Source organism: Pomacea canaliculata, linkage group LG3, assembly GCF_003073045.1.
Source record: "Pomacea canaliculata isolate SZHN2017 linkage group LG3, ASM307304v1, whole genome shotgun sequence".
Lineage (NCBI taxonomy): Eukaryota > Metazoa > Mollusca > Gastropoda > Architaenioglossa > Ampullariidae > Pomacea > Pomacea canaliculata.
Genome location: NC_037592.1, coordinates 42,600,861 through 42,617,467, shown reverse-complemented (window position 1 = coordinate 42,617,467; position 16,607 = coordinate 42,600,861). Strand labels below are relative to the sequence as shown.

At 40.5% G+C, this 16,607-nt stretch overlaps 2 protein-coding genes across 2 annotated transcripts in view; one reads left to right on the top strand and one right to left on the bottom strand.

Moving 5' to 3' along the window:
* Positions 1 to 2,121, bottom strand: part of LOC112560614 (N-alpha-acetyltransferase 15, NatA auxiliary subunit-like) — a 29,288-nt gene extending 27,167 nt beyond the window's left edge. Inside the window, 1 exon segment of the mRNA XM_025232549.1 lies at positions 1,939 to 2,121. Within this exon segment, the coding sequence (XP_025088334.1) occupies positions 1,939 to 1,995 (57 nt within the window). The 5' untranslated portion in view covers positions 1,996 to 2,121.
* A 112-nt stretch (positions 2,122 to 2,233) lies between these two features.
* LOC112560616 (putative Ras-related protein Rab-33) lies at positions 2,234 to 14,666 on the top strand. Its single transcript, XM_025232553.1, has 2 exons — positions 2,234 to 2,642; positions 7,584 to 14,666. The coding sequence occupies exons 1-2, from the start codon at positions 2,367 to 2,369 to the stop codon at positions 8,091 to 8,093; spliced, it is 786 nt and encodes a 261-aa protein (XP_025088338.1). The 5' UTR covers positions 2,234 to 2,366; the 3' UTR covers positions 8,094 to 14,666.
* The last annotated feature ends 1,941 nt before the right edge of the window (positions 14,667 to 16,607 follow it).

Below are 16,607 nucleotides of genomic sequence, written 5' to 3'. Positions count from 1 at the left end.
TTTTTTTAAATAAAAAAAATATTACTGTTGTAAAAAATGTTCCCCCAAATGACTAGATCTGATATGTATCCCCAAATGGAAAAAAAATTCACAAGAGCTCTTTGTTCCAGTGGAAGAGCAAACCTGGGAAAACCTTGGCTGGTTAATCCCCAGAAAATGGACTCCTATATATATGACTTGCATGAACTTTGTAACAAACAAGGTGATCTACCATGAAGTTACTGATCCTTGAAAGCATGTAACCTTTCACTTTTCTGCAAGTAGATGATCCCCTTAAGCCATTACCTCTCCTGTACTTTAGCCATTTGAAAAGTGCAGTCAATGGTAGTGAGTCCTCTACTATTGTTCAGATCATAAAGAAGACTAAAACAGTTTTGCTGATCACAGTCATGCCTACTGTTTTTCAGTTCAATTTACAACACCGTGCCACTGATGTCTTTAAGGTCTCAGCACACTCGTATAAGCTACTGAAACCCAATGACCAAAGTTTATCAAGCTAGTACTGACTTTCTCTGTGCTACACAGCACACAAGAGAAATATGACAGACTCTTTCTCTTCCACCCCTAATATCTGGAATTCTCTGCCCTTTTCTCCTTAAACTACAGCTTCCACTCTTGGTATTAACTGGTTTATTTCAGAAATACCTTTTGTAAGCAGTTAGCTCTCTACTTTTGCCATAGTTTCCCATCTTCATCCCATGTTATCAAATCTCCCTGCTCATATTTAACCATGGTCTTTGTATGTTAAACTGTTGGTTTATTTATAAGCTGTTGAGTGCAATGCTGTGTGCTCACCAATATACACAGAAGGATGCTTCTACATTCAGTTAGTATGACATACTGCATCTTAACTCTGAATCTTGAAGATATACAGCTCTTTCACTGAGGCTGACTGACCAATGTGAGGATTACTGTTGCCCTGCATCATCATTGGTGGCACATTCAGCAATGCAGTGACATTTTCTCTGCTCTTTATTGACCTTTTCGTGGGTGATCTGCCTCTGGAACTGACATTGATTCTAGGACCAACATTTTCCTCATCTGCTCTGCTTCATTAAGGAGAGTAACAAACTGATTACTGATGATACTACCTCAAAGTGAACTTGAAATATTATGTCAGAGTTTGTGTTTTATGCCAGCAACTAAGGCTATATCACGGTGAATTATGTCGAGACAAAACGTTGAAACCAGATGATTACAAGATGACTAATACATCTTCTGCTTCTCCCTAGGTAACAGCAAGGCAAAAGCAAGCAGGAACTGTCCTTTGAATATATCTCTTTCCTCTGGAACATCTTGCAATCTCTGCAACAGATCTCCTAATCCAGATTTTCCTAAATAGCATCCCAACCGTCATTCTGGGTTTTCGTTCCAGGGCAATTTCTTGCACCATGATCATGGTGCCACAACGGCAAATTGTTTGCATGGCACACTACAGACGGACACAGGCATCAACTTTTATGCTGAGCGTCGACCATCCTGGTGAGCTGGAAGTTAAATGTTAGAATCGCTTCCAGTCTGTCACTCAGACATCCAGATTACTACGATGTGTTAAGCTATTAGAAAACAAATTGTTCTTGATTTTTAATACATCGAGCCAGTGTTTCTCTTGAGAAAAAAGCGTGCAGTTTCTAGCTGTGTCATCAACTTCACATCTAAAGCGTACGCTGCACAGCCGGGACACTATGACCCTGCGAAGTTTCTACTGGGATCCGATAATCTATCAACCATAAAAATGAGACAAAACAAAAAATTTATCCAAAATGTATTACCTCCTCAAAACTGCATAGCTACTATTAAGCGAAAGATTTAGAATTGTAAGGAACATGCAAATTTGAAGGAGTCCGCATTGCGCGATGTCAAAACAGTTGGGGAGATAACCAGGCCAAATAAAGGCATGTCAAACTGAGGAGAATAAAGTGAAAAAGCGTTACTTACGAGTATCCGTTTGAATAGGGCGTTTTCCTTCGGAGGCAACGGATTGTTTGTAGGCATCTTAAGTTTTCAAATGTGCTTGATACACATACACCTAAGATCGAAACTGTGTAACTGGTCGGCACCACGAGGTGCGAATTCCGATATGGCGAACACGCGTCACGTGATTTCTCGTCAGCGTGAGATTCTACTCTTTAATGTCTTGCGCTTTAATTCTTTCATAATTATATCTACAATCATACAGATACTTAATATACTACTGCAAGAAAAGTATATCTTTTATTAATTTTATTAACACTCCATCAACAACAAAGATGGCTGCTCGCACCTGTGACTAGCTACGGATGTGAGACAGACGGTCACTTCAGGCGCACACAAAAGCAAAGATCGCAGTCGTGTTTGAAACGCGTGAAAGAGTAGTTGTGTCCAACATGAGTGGAGATTTAGCATCACGCCATTCATACGACGAAACACCACATACATCGAGGAGCGAAATGGTGGAGTCAGCTGAAGGAGGAGCTGTGCAAATTGTGGAGAAGCAAGTTCAGCGACGAATATTCAAGATTATCGTGATTGGAGATTCCAATGTGGGCAAAACATGTCTCACATACCGATTCTGTTTGGGGAAATTTCCAGACAAGACTGAAGCTACTATTGGTGTTGATTTTAGAGAAAAAGCTGTTCATGTTGATGGTGAACATCTAAAAGTGAGCGAGCCATCTATTTGTTTTCTCCACTCCTTTCTCTCATAATACCATCTACTGTACAACAAGAACAAAGACATTCATTTATTGGCATCATCAACGTAAAAAAATACCACAGGATAGACATACACACCATCTTCTGTTCCATGTGCAAAACTTCATTTTTCTCAAAAGCTAATAGCATTACTAATTAAGTAATCGACTAACACTGTACGATCCATCGACATCTGATAGCAATAACATCTTTAACACTACACTACACAGTCACCTACCTACACAGTCAAAACATGGATACGTAGACATGCACATACACATACTGGTGCTGATGACTGTATCCTAGCTATTCATGTCACCAGAGCTCATATGGTCGCAGGATTTTTAGTTACTGTGCAGCAAAACAAGGAAACTCTCTCCCCTTTCATATCCGCCACCTAACCACCACTCAGTCTTTTAAATGTGCACTGAAAACGCATCCTTGAGCATTACACCTGACAACAGTCCACGGAATGCAACTCCTTTTTCAATCCCCTACCCCCTTTTCTGTTTATTGCTAATTTCCTACTCCTCATCCTTTTCTGAATCACAACACTCTTAGTTCTTGCTACCAGAGTCCTCTTTTGCTTTTTGTATATTTGTGCTTAATTAGTTATCAGTACTGTTCATCCTTCTGTTCCTTCATATGTTGTCCATGTCTCATTCTTGTCTCAAGCACAAAGAAGATGCTCCTTATGAGCGTGAGCATGAGGTATACAAATCACACATTTATTAGTATCATGCATCAAGTTTATTTGTATCTAAACTTTATGAGAGTACTATGCTCCAAAAATTGAAAATGTGAAAATAATTTTTATAGAGGTAATAATGGTCAGCTTTTTAGCATCTTTCAGACTTGGTTTCGTTTTTGTCACCAGCGTTACCAATGGTTCAGTGCTTTCACCAATGTTGCCTTAATGCTGACTGGGGATTCACTATGGCCACACTAGCAAGCACTTTTAACTTTTGTTTTAAGGATATAATCTTTTGAGCTTATGTGAGCATACTTACTTACTGCCCGTTATGCCGGTCGGCACGTAGGGCAGCGACAAAGGTCCTCCCTTTTGTCTGTCCTGGGCTAGCTTCCCCACAGTACCCCAGCTGTGGTTTAGGGTCTTCATTTCTGCCTCCACAGTTCGTCGCCAGGTGTTCTTGGGCCGGCCTCGCTTGCGTTTTCCTTCTGGAGTCCAGTGTAAGGCAGTTTTTATGATGGAGTTGCTCCCGCTCTGATGACGTGACCAATCCAGCGCCATCGCTTCTTCATCAGGATGGTGGCCATGCTCTCCTGCCCACACTGGGCAAATAGTTCCTCGTTGGAGATTGTCCTTGGCCAGAAGATGCCCAGGATTCTTCGCAGGCTTTTGATGTGGAAGACTGACAGTTTGTTGAGGTCGCCGTCAGTCATTCGCCAGCATTCCGAGCCATACAGAAGAGTGGACATGACCAGACTCTGGTAAAGTCTCAGCTTGGTATTGATGCTGTACTGTGTCGACTTCCAGATGTTGCTTAGGCTACAGAAGATGCCCCTGGCTTTGCTCAGTCTGCTCTGGATGTCACGGCCTGCTCCTCCATCCTGCTTGACCACGCTGCCCAAGTAGGTGAAGCTTCAACCATCGGCAGGTCTTCTCCCTCTATGCTGATCGGTGTTGTATTGGTGGTGTTCAGGGTCATCACTTCTGTCTTTGTCCGGCTGATGTTGCAGTCCGACCTGCTGCGCAAAGGTGTTCAGGCGAGTCGTCTTCTCCTGCATGTGTCGGTGGGTGTGTGACAGCAGGGCCAGGTCGTCGGCAAAGTCTAGGTCTTCTAAGTTCGTGAAGAGTGTCCATCTTATGCCCCTTGGTTCATCTTCCGTTGTATGGCGCATTACCCAGTCAATGACAAGGTTAAAGAGCAGGGAAGACATCACGCAGCCTTGTCTCACTCCGGTCCCGACCTGAAAGTAGATGTCACTGTTTCCAACACAGCATGAAAAGTTCGCATAGAAGCTTTTGATCAGCAGTACAATTTCCATTGGTATTCCGTATGCTCTCAGGATTCGCCAAAGGCTCTCTCTGTGGATGCTGTCAAAAGCCTTCTGGAAATCTACGAAGTTAATATAGAGCTGCCTCTGCCACTCTGTGCACTGTTCTATGATGTTGCGTAGTGCAAATATCTGGTCGGTGCATCCTCTTCCTCTACAAAAACCAGCCTGTTCTTCTCTAAGTTGTGCGTCCACTGCCTCTGAGATTCGTTGAATGATGATCTTTGTCATGATCTTGCTCGGGATGGACAGGAGAGTTATTCCTCGCCAGTTGTTGCAGTCGCTAAGGGATCCTTTCTTTGGGATTTTGACGATCACTCCTCTGGTCCAGTCATCTGGGACTTGCTTCCCTTCCCATACTGTGGTAAATAGGGGTTGCAGGATATTGGCTGCCAGTTCTGGGTCTGCTTGAATAATTCAGCATTCAGATTGTCCTGACCTGGTGCCTTTCTGTTCTTCAAGGACTTAATTGCTGTGATGATTTCCTGCTTCTCTGGTGGGGCGATGTTAAAGTCTAGGTCCTCAATGACTTCTTGTATGTCGGCTTCTTCGGAAGGTGGTGGTCTGTTCAGGATCTCTCTGAAGTGTTCAGCCCAGCGTGCTTCTTGTTCTCTCTCTGTCGTTAGCAGCTTCCCTTCCTTGTCCTTGACTGGGGCATTGTTGGTGCTGTGGAATTTGCCGCTAATCGTCTTGGTGATCTTGTACAGCTTGTTCTCCTTTTCTTGCTGCTTCTTCGGCCTCACTTGCTAGGTTGTTCAAGTAGGCACGCTTGTCTGTTCTCGCCGAGCGCTTCACTTTCTGGTTCATCTCTCTGTACTGTAGTTTGAACTTCTCTTGCAGTCTTTCAGATCTGGTGCTAGCCACCTTCTTTTTAAGGTCTCTTCTTTCCTCTATCGCCTTCCACGTCTCTGGTGTTATCCATTCCTTCTTCTTAGTTCCTCTCAGTCCAAGACTAGTCTCGCTGCTTTTCTGGTACACTGTTCTCACAAGGACCCATCTCTGGTTTATTCTTTCTGCGTCTGCCTCGCAAATGTCTGTCATGGCTGCAAGTGCCTGAAATCTGTTTTTCACTTGAAGAGTGAAGGCATTTTTCAGTTTGGGGTCCTGCAATCTTTCCACATCAAAGCGTCTGACTTGCGTCCTGTACTTCGCAGTTTCATTTTTATGATTGCTACAACAAGGTGATGGTCACTTCCAACATCTCCTCCTCTTCTCACCCTGACGTCGAGCAGGGGATGTCTCCAGGAGCCGTTGATCATTAGGTGGTCGATCTGGTTACTGTCCCTACCATTGGGTGAGCACCATGTTAGCTTGTGGACGTTACGGTGAGGGAATAGTGTTCCTCCAATCACCAGGTTGTACATAGTGCATAGCTCCACTAGCCTCTCCGTTCTCGTTCATGCAGCCACAACCATGTCTGCCCATAGCTCTCTCTACATGGGTGTTGTCGTTCCCAACTTTGGCATTCATGTCGCCCATCACAATCAACAGGTCATGATGGGGTGCTGCACTTACTTCTGCTTGCAATTGATCGTAAAAGGTGTCCTTCGCCTCATCATCGCCATCGTTGGTTGGTGCGTAGCACTGGATCAAGGTCATGTTGCCATGTCTCCCTCGCACTCTGGCTGCAATCAGTCTGCTGTTGATCGGCTTCCACTCTATCAGGCACTTATCTGTTCCTTTCCTCAGGATGATGGCTACTCCCTCATGGTGTTGGTTGTCCTCTCTGCCAGAATACAGCACTGTCTCTCCGGTCTGGGTCTTTACTCTTCCAGAACCTGTCCATCTGCTTTCACTTATTCCAAGGATGTGTAAGTTGTAACGCCTCATCTCGGCCGTAATTTGTGCCAATTTGCCTGTTTCGTACATGGTGCGCACATTCCAGAAACCTATTCTGGTCTTGCATTTGGCGCTCAAGACTTCCATCTTCGTGCCAGTAGCTTCCTTTCGGCTTTCGCTACTAACAGTCATACAAGGATCTTGCGATACCTCTGGGAGCCCATCGCACACATTGGTGGTGGTTTTCTTCGTCGCTGTTTCCGTAACAAGAGTGTTTTTTACGGGACAGGGTTGTTAGCCCTGTGCCCAACCCCCAACCTGGAGGACCAGGGATCATGTTTCGTCTGGTATCTACCCTTTGACCTGCCCGGCTTGGGTGACCCTGCCTGGTATAGCTCTCAGGGTCATCGACACACACAAGCCCCCCGACCTCGACAAGGTAATGATCCTCCGGGGGGGGTAGCTTATGTGAGCCTCTTGCATCATTTATCTTTACTTGGAAACTTTTTGACACAGAAGCGCAGGATCTGAATAATCTGAAATGTCACTCATTCCCTCTCTCTGTTTGGTGTTGATTACTGGCAATATTGCGATTGGTGTGCTACTATGATGTAGTACACAGCGAAGCTCATTAATTGCAGGTGCAAATCACTTTGTTAACAGATAATTAACAGTTGGGTTTAGAGGCTGAAATTTACAGGTTACTTTTATATTGCCTGCAAAAAACATGAATTTTCTTTTCAAATACATGTACTGGATCTGTTCAGAGTTTTGAGAATAGATCCATGGATCTGCATGATTTAATAATACAATACCAGTGTATGTGGCATGTATTGCCTTCGTGCTATAGCCTATACACAGTATTTGTGTTTAATGCCTTTAGACTTAGAGGGATATGCCACTTTACCAGTGTATGTGGCATGTATTGCCTTCTGTGTGGTGTTCTATATACTCTTATTTACTGTATGTATACTTTTGTGTGCTGTATTTGTTTTAAGCCTTTAGATGGTTAAAGCACATTATAGAATTATTATTACTATTTAGTGGTTTTTGGCATTATATTTATTTATGTCTGAACAAAAAAAAATAAAACAGTTTTATTTCTGTTGCAGTTGCAACTTTGGGACACAGCTGGGCAAGAAAGATTTCGCAAATCTATGGTACAACATTACTACCGTAATGTACATGCAGTTGTCTTTGTCTATGATATGACAAAGATGTCTTCTTTTGAGAATATGCCACAGTGGATTGAGGAATGTGATCGTCACAATCTGAACAAAAGTATCCCTCGTATTCTGGTGGGCAACAAATGTGATGCAGTAGACCGTGTGGCTGTTAACACAAATCTTGCTCAGAAGTTTGCAGACTCCCATAATATGCCATTGTTTGAAACATCTGCAAAGGATGATGAGAAAGCTAACCATGTGGACGCGATTTTCATGACCGTTGCACACAAGCTGAAAAACTCCAAACCTATGATGCCCCCACACTTGGCTGATTTTGTCCCAGGTGAGGTGCCCCGCAATGTGGAGTACATCAGCCTGCGAGGGAGCCCGCATCATAGAGGCTTGCAGACTGCTGCTCGTGGTCAGTGTGGAGAGAAGTCAGACTGTGGATGCTGAACAACACAAACTGATAAACATAACTGTACATCTGATATATATATATGCTAAAACTACATGCATGTTATAAAACTCTCCAGACTGCATGCTAGCACATTCAGGAGACGTGTATATGTATATATCTCATACTTTTGTATGAGGGCTGTCTTTGAGTAATAAGATTTTCATGATCAGTTTACTTTCTATTTTATTTGGTTTTTGCAAGGTGGAAATAATTATTGGGCAAAATTGTCACATTGGACATTGTGCCTGGTGTGCCACTATTTTGTTGTATTCTGTATACCACTTTGAACTATTTTAAACGCTATGTCTGTACAGTGTTATTTTAGTAATATTTTGTTGCTTTCTTACTGGTGCAGTTGGAAAGGACTTTCTGTGATAAGAAACAAAATATAAGTAGTTTTTTTCAACATAAGCAATTTTTTAAACCATTGAAAACTGGGTTGGCATATAAAGGTGTGTGATGCCAAGCTACACTTATATTCTTTTTCACAATTGTGCTTATACTATGATTTGCAGTTGGCTAATTCAATATGGTAAGTTGATGTGCTGTAGTTTGTACAGCTGTCCATCTCAATCCATCAAGCAAACCACTTGCTTTTAGTGGTGGTTATAAAGGCATAATGTATATACTTTCACTTAACAAGTTTTTCTTCTCTTACTGCTAATGTTTTGTGTTTTTGAAGTAATCTTTTACTTTGGTGATGATGGGATTATATGGTGCAGAAAGGTTAGCCAAAAAGGCATCAGTCTTTCAGTTCTTTGGTTACAGATATAGTTTTTGACCTGTTAATATTTGTGGTGTAAGTTCTTTTTAAGTACCATCAGTCATGTCTCAGACCATTGTAATTTTTGGTGCAGTTGTTTAAAGAGTTTTTACTTGTGATCAATGGAGGACATCATGTATACTTTGCAAAACTATTATTATTTTTTAATTTCAGCAGTACCTATTCGTAGTTTTGTTAGTAGCAATACACATAGGCTAAGGAGGGTATATGGTTTGTGCAAAACGGCATATGACTAGATAGCATGACATTTAGACAAGTCCATTTGAGAGTTGTCACAAACATTGTGCTTCTACTCATAGAGCGCAGAGCAAGATACATAGAGCAGAGAACAAGAAACTTAGGACAAAGTGTAGGGGAGAGAGTGCATGTGTGCACCTGTGTGTATGTGCTTTCATGTTTTGATTGTTTGGGTTTTAGAGATGTATTAGTTGTGGATCATAACCATTAGCTTTTCTGAAGGTGCAATTCTTAATGTGAAACATTTATCAACATTCAGTATTGGTAGTATGTAATTTGTATAGTGTAAAGTCTGTGTGGTGTTTTTTTCACACATTACTGCCATGATTCTTGTAAGCACAGAGAAGAATGGGACTTCAGCTTCAAGTGCAAACTTGAGTCTCATTTACCATCTGCCAAATCCCAACTTTTTGTGTGGCTCATCCTGCAAACCATCACCAACTACAGGAATACAATACCCTCAAAGACTGTGGATGCCACCCTTCCTGATAGGCTGAATGAGTTTAATGGTCAATTTGATGGAGAGTACACCTCACTAATGACAGAATGATTTTTATGGTCAATTTGTCAAGGACAATACCACATCAGTGATAGCCACAACTCCTGCATCTCCCTTTGTTATATGTCAGCCTGAGGGGCACAGCTTATTCTGGTAACAAAGCTGCAGGAAGGCAGCAGACCAAGTGTGTCTGCTTACACACTGAGGCACTGTGCCGACTAGTTCTCTTCTATCTTCATTGATATCTTCAGCACATTCCTTTAGCTCTTCGTCATCCCATGCTGTTTCAAAGCATCAATCATGAACCTTGTTCTGAAGAAGACAAGGATAAATAATGTCACTTTGTTTGTAGTCCAATGATGTGATCTAAGTTCTGGAAGGACTTGTTCTCAGACATCCCTTATACACCACCAAAGGGAAACTGGTCCTTCTCTAATTTGTCAGTCAGACCAATTGGTCAGTGAAGGATGTTGTCTCTCTAGTTCTCTTCATCCACCAACACCTTGAATCCCCTGGCTTCTATGCACCCCTCTTCTTTGTAGACTACAGCTCCACCTTCAACACTATCATCTTGCAGAAACTCTTTGATAAGCTCTCAGTCAGTCTGCTTCTAGATCCTTGACTTTCTTTTACACCAACCCTAAAGAGTAAGAGTGATCGCCTATCCAACATCCTGGTGTTCAGCAGAAGTGCACAAGGTTGCATCCTTTTCTGTCACCAACAACTGGTTCATCTCACAGATCCATTAGGATGGTAACTTTTCCAGTGACACTACAGTGGAAGGTCTCATCCCAAACAACAATATGTGCACCACTAGGAGGTGGATCACCTGATGGCTTAGTGCAGTGAAAATAGTCTAAACTCAAATGTTTTTAAGACGAAGCAGATGACTTCAGAAAAGAGATTACGTGGAGCCTCTCAGCTAAGCCATTAAGCAGTTTGACCATTTCATGTTTTCTGGGATCTACCATCTCAAATAATCTCAGGTGAGAAAACAATGTTGATTATGAAGAAGGCCCAACAACGACTTTGTGCCTCAGCTGAAAAAGTTTGGCCCAAGTAGGGACATTCTGGTCTACTTTTACCAGACATCGATTGACGGCATATTGACAGTCTTGACCACTGTCTGTTATGGCAGCATCACCCAGAAGCAGAAAGTTTGACAGCTGGGCGGTGTGTGCAGTTAGCAGAACTATTGGCTGTGACCTACCCCATGTAAGCTCAATCTACACCCACTGCAGCTTGTGCAGGGCACATCAAATTGTTTCTGATGTATCCCACTCTGCAATGACCTGTTCTGTTACATGCCCTCTGAGGCTAGGTATAGACATGTGCAGGCCAGAATTTCCCAGCTGAAAAGCAGTTTCTTTGCTAAAGCAGTAGCCTACTAAACTCTGCCATGACACAAGTTAGGACCAACAGTTGAATGTCTCTCTTTGTAGTCTGTGAGCAATCGTATACACATGCTTGCATGTTTTGGTATCTATGGTGAATCTGAAATGTGTAGATATGTATATGTCTATATATATATATGTGAAAAAGAGAGAAAGCAAGAGAAATAGTGTATGTGTGCATGTATTTACATGTGTATATAGGATGAGTCATTTAGGGGATATACATACAATAGAGCAGGTAGTAGCGTCTGTGAGTGTGGGCATGTCATTGTTATTTGGCTGTCATCAGGACATGTTCCTAGTGCAATGTTACTTGACAAATAAATGAATTCTTCTCCTTTTCTTGCAGATGTCCTATATCATTTGAAATCAGTGCAGAACAGTGAAAGTGAAGCTCATGTGTTGGCTATTCTGTGATGTTATTCATGTCTTCATGTACAATCTGTTCATTAGGTACTATCTTGGTAGTTTATTTCAAACCGAAGTCTTTTAGAGATATTTGTTATAAATGTACTTTTTCAGTTTTTGTGACATTCCAGTAGTTTTAAATTTCCTTATGGACTATGCCTAATGAAAAGTATGCTTACACAATTAATTACACAATTTATAATGCAAACCCACACTTAACATAAAACAAAACCCACAAATAGTGATAGGTGTCCCCTTACTTTGTCATAACCACTGTGTGACATGGGTTTGTTTGGTTTTTTTTTAACCTATGAGATTTTCAGATTAGAGACGAGTACATAGTTTTTACTTGCCAGGGTGTTGTCTACTTTTTCCTATTTCTCTCAATCCTTCTTTCCATGTCTTTACCATTGCCAGTACTTTCTACGGCAGATTTTGATGTTTCCTTGCAACTATGTCATGACTAGAATAACAAGAAGCAAATTAAATTTGTGGGGAGTCTTTTGTGTGGATTTGCTAGCAGCTTCCAATTTGTTTCTGGACACATCATCTGTTCCATTAAATTTCCCAAAATGTCAATATCACAAGGAAATGCAGAAAAGCAAGACGGAAACCACATTTGGTTCTGATTTCTGCCTCAGAGAAACTTAATGGGCATCTGCTGTCATTAGCCAGCACAATTTGTTTTTAAGCACAAGTGAACTGGGTATTGCAATATTAATTCTAGCCTGCCTTACGGACATCACTGGAACTGTGGTTTTCTTCTCTTGCCAATCAGCAGATAACAAAGGCAGTGTTCTAAACTTGCACATTTTATCTTGAAAACAAGTGGTGATCTGAGTTTAGGAATTGGCATCTTGTAGGTACCATAGTTATTTGAAATTTCTGTTGGCATTTAACACAATAAAGGTGTACTATTTAAAAAAAATTAAAAGTACATAATATGAAATGCTGTTTTGGAGTGAGTTGGATAGTGTCATGTAAGAATTAAGTGCTTGTACCCAGGCCAGGAGTTATGGTCTCACAGGCCTCCGTGCTGTGGTGTATACAGCAGTAAGAACTTTGTGTTTTGCTGTGCTGCATAGCTTGCTTTTATGTGCTTTTTTTCCTTATATTTGGGCTTTTTTACTCAAGCTTATTCTCACCCTCAGCAGACTAACACTCCACAATTGTGCAGAGTTATCTGTTGCAGACTGAAGCCACAGATCCTGGATTCCTCTTAGATGAAACAAAGAAATCATTGGCACCTGTGAGATTTAACTACTTTGATGCTGTGAGAAAACCATCTGTACCTTGACAATCAGCACCATGCAAAGCCATCCTTGAACTTAGGATTTGACATGGCAGAAACAGCCAGAGCTCAGAAAGTGGAAAGAGCTGCAAGATACTTAATTTTCTTAATAATAATATGCTATACTTAAAAATATGCTATACTTGCCCATGCAACATTATACTTATTGCATATAATGGGTCTTCCACTTTTTGTATTCTTCAAGAAAGATGAGGAGGTTGATAATAATTTGTCATGCTGTAACACTGTTTACTTCACAAAGATGTTCAGTTCAATTCTCTCAAGTTTGGTCATTAGGGGAAGGGTGCAACAGATTCTCCAGAACAGTTCCAGTTCACAATGATCCTATGTTGCTTCAGTGCCCAACTCACTAAGATTTTGTAGATTCACAATGATTCAATTGATTTGTTATGATGGTCATTTCATAAAAAGCTGCCCCATGTAACCACACCATGTCAGCAAAGTGTGGAACATCATTATCATTTTTACTGTTTCTCATGCCATGTTTAGAGGAGGTGTTTGTTTTGTTCATGAAACTTCGCAAATGAAATCCACAGTTATTGCATGTTTGTTTTAGTTTTAAGAAGCCCCACCTGTCTTGCCCACAGCTTGATCATCCTGGACCAAGTCATTTCTTTGCATTTTTGGGTTTTTTTTTGTCCAGCTGGAGTACTAGTCTTTTGTGTACAAAGTTGAAATGTTGTCCAGCAGGAGTGCTAGTCTGTTGTGTGCAGCTCCTTTACTTAGGGTATGTTGCAGCTGTTGGTGTAGGGCAACTCTCAAGTACCCATCTGACTATGTAGTTCACAGTTTATTCAATACAGCATTTCCAATTTATGACATCTTCAATGAAGATAATGGTTATGATAAATTTTATGCTGTCTTCTAGTAATCTGATATTGACTGCATATTCACGAAGAGATAGCGATTTGGAACTTCCTTCACAAACAGTAAAATTATTTCACTTTGAAAATCTTTCTCACTTGAAACTTGCCACATATATAAATCCCATGAACTGTTAAAAATAGTTTGCCATGTACAGAAGAAGATGGCCAGTTCTTAGTAAGAAAATGACAAGGAAAATATCTAACATGCCATCAATTTCTTGTAGCATTCAAGTACATGTGCCATCAAGGTTCATTGATATTCACCGATACATACCAACCTAAAATTTGTCTTTGCATTTCACATGAAGCTTCTCGCAGATTCAGGTGTTCTTGAGACTTCTCAGATCACAGGAATCACATGACATCAGGATCCTTCAGAATTTCTGCCAAATGTTGTAGGCAACGAAGCTGTCATGACTTCTGAGTGGTACATAAGATACAAGGACACATCCCTATTTTATTTGCTAATACTGTAGGTAGATTCTGAGAACCAAATTTTTTTTTTTTTATTTCTTCAGAAAGAAAAAATCTTTAGCATTATGGATAAACACCATAGCGTGGTGAACAATTTTAATTAAAAATCAAACAAGAAATTGTGTAACTTTCCAGTGCATGGTCCTTAGTCATGTCTCCTTTTAGCTTCTAAGGTTGAATGCTCTGAGTGCAAAACTTACTTTTTAAGTCTATCAGCACTCCAGATGTACCCATTGCTGGTACTAATCTAATAACATGCAAGTGATTTCTCTGTTGTTATTTTTCACAAGATGATTTTATTTTTAGAATGTAATCAAGTATTAAAAGTATTTTAAGTATTTATCAAGTATTTTACATGTGATGTTGTCATGCTGGGGTTTTTGTCCCTTGGTTTTGATGCTAGTTGTGACCAATTACAAACATTTTCTTCTATGTTCCATTGCTTCAACTTACCAAGCCTTTTGGGGGACTGGTTTAACTTTGCTTGTGGAATTAAGAATCCATAGTCTCAAAATGTAAATATTTATTTTGTATGCAAACACCTGGTTTTTGCATACATTTGTCAATCAGAATAAAGTCATTTGTGGAAAAATCATTTGCTTAATGTTTCCCTAAATGTCAGGATGGGGTAGTTCAGCATGTGTAACTATACAGTGTTATCTTGGCACTTGGGGTTGATTGGTGGATATAATCTATAGTTTCTTTATTTGAATAACAAAAAGAAGGCATAGAGTAGATCAATCTGTGGAAAGAAAGGTTTGCATGTCAGTGTGATCTGGTAAACTGTAAGAAAACTTAACATCAGGGATAAAGGTCGCAATAATAAAACCACACCATCAGTGTGATCTGATGAAATATGCAAGGCAAAACCTCATACCTTAATAAGTTGAATCTTGATAGTAAATTATTAAAATAATCATGGCAGAATAAACAGATCAGGATTTTCTATCCATAAAATGCAAATTGTTTTCAGATATTCAGTTAAAATATAAATGAAAATATTGAACATCTTTAGACCTGGAACAGAAAAAGTGTAGACAACATACATTTGTTAATATTGTTGTGACTGCCATGATCATGCCCAGAAATTTTCACATCACATTGTTATGGCTTTATTGTCAACCTCTCTCCCTGATGCTATGAATTTATTATTGATTTTTATTCTTCATATTATTTTTTTAAAAGTAGCCATAAATGTTTCATTACAAGTGAAAAGATCACCTTTTATGTCTGTTTTAATACACAATGTCTTACGCAATAAAAATATGATCTGAACTTTCTCCACTTTTACAGACACCTGACCCCAAATCTTGTGCATTTTTTACCCCCAAGGCAGTTTTTTTTCATTCAAACTTGGTTTGAGGAACTCTTACATGATTTATGCATGTTTCTGTGTGATGGGAAACATTTACAGCAAGTCATGTTTACACAAACTTTTGTTCATCGTTAACCAGCCCACCTAAGTACGCGAAGGTGGGTGACACCACTGTCACCTTTATGTCTGTCCAAAATCTCGTATTCATTGTTACTGCAGACATGACCCATGATAGGCAAATTACAGCTGACTGTCAATCTGCCTATTATGAGCTCTCAAAGATCAGCGCCATCTGCCACATACTCTCTGCATGGACTGCCGTAAATCATTGTTTGTGCGTTTGTTCTATCTCAGCTTGATTATTGTTAACTCCACGCTTGCAGGCTGCCCTGTATGCATTCTGCATTAACTCTAGACAGTACAGAACTCTGCTGCACATCTGGTGCTTAGAGCAAGGAAACTGGACCATGTCGCTCCTTCATTTTCTGGACTGGCTACCCATCCATTCTCTCATTCTGTGCTGTGCTTCATCTCTTAACAGGCTCCTGCCCTGACTATTTCTCTAAACTTCTCTTCCTCTACATGCCAGCCAGACTACTCCACTGATGACCAAATGCTCTCTTATTCCTGTCACCAGAACAACCACATATTGTCTCTGGATTTGTAGTTACTATGAGGTAAAATAGTGAAACTCTCTTCCCCTCCATATCCACCACCTACCCACCATCAAATCCTTTAAACTTGCACTAAAAACACATCGGTTCCACAAGCATTACTCCTTACACCTGTCAATATAGCTGCCAATAGTTGTGATTCATGTCAACTGACTAGTCCACCTGCTCATCTTCCTGTGCAGATTTATGACACTCTCCATCTCTTCATATTCTATGTCTCCTACTATGTCTTAAGCAATGAGAGCATGCTCCTTTGTAATTATGATTATGGGCTATATAAATCGCATTTATTATTATTAAACTGCAGGATTGGACAGTAGGGTGTACAGAAATGGTCTAGTACAGGTACAAATATGGTGTAGCATTGCACAATAATGTATTTATAATCTTAAGATACCACTAAAATTCTTAGAGTACTGTCCCAGATGACATGACTATATGGAATTATCCCAACTAGCTACCTCAATTCCAGCTATCCACTGTTGATTGGCTAGACCTGATCAACTAAATTTGACAGTCAGTATCTTACATCAGTTTTTCGCCTGGC

Excerpts from the sequence above, each read along its gene's own strand:
- LOC112560616 (XM_025232553.1), top strand. The coding sequence starts at position 2,367 with ATGAGTGGAGATTTAGCATCACGCCATTCATACGACGAAACACCACAT. Across the intron at positions 2,643-7,583 it reads TTGATGGTGAACATCTAAAA|TTGCAACTTTGGGACACAGC; the intron begins GTGAGCGAGCCA and ends TTTCTGTTGCAG.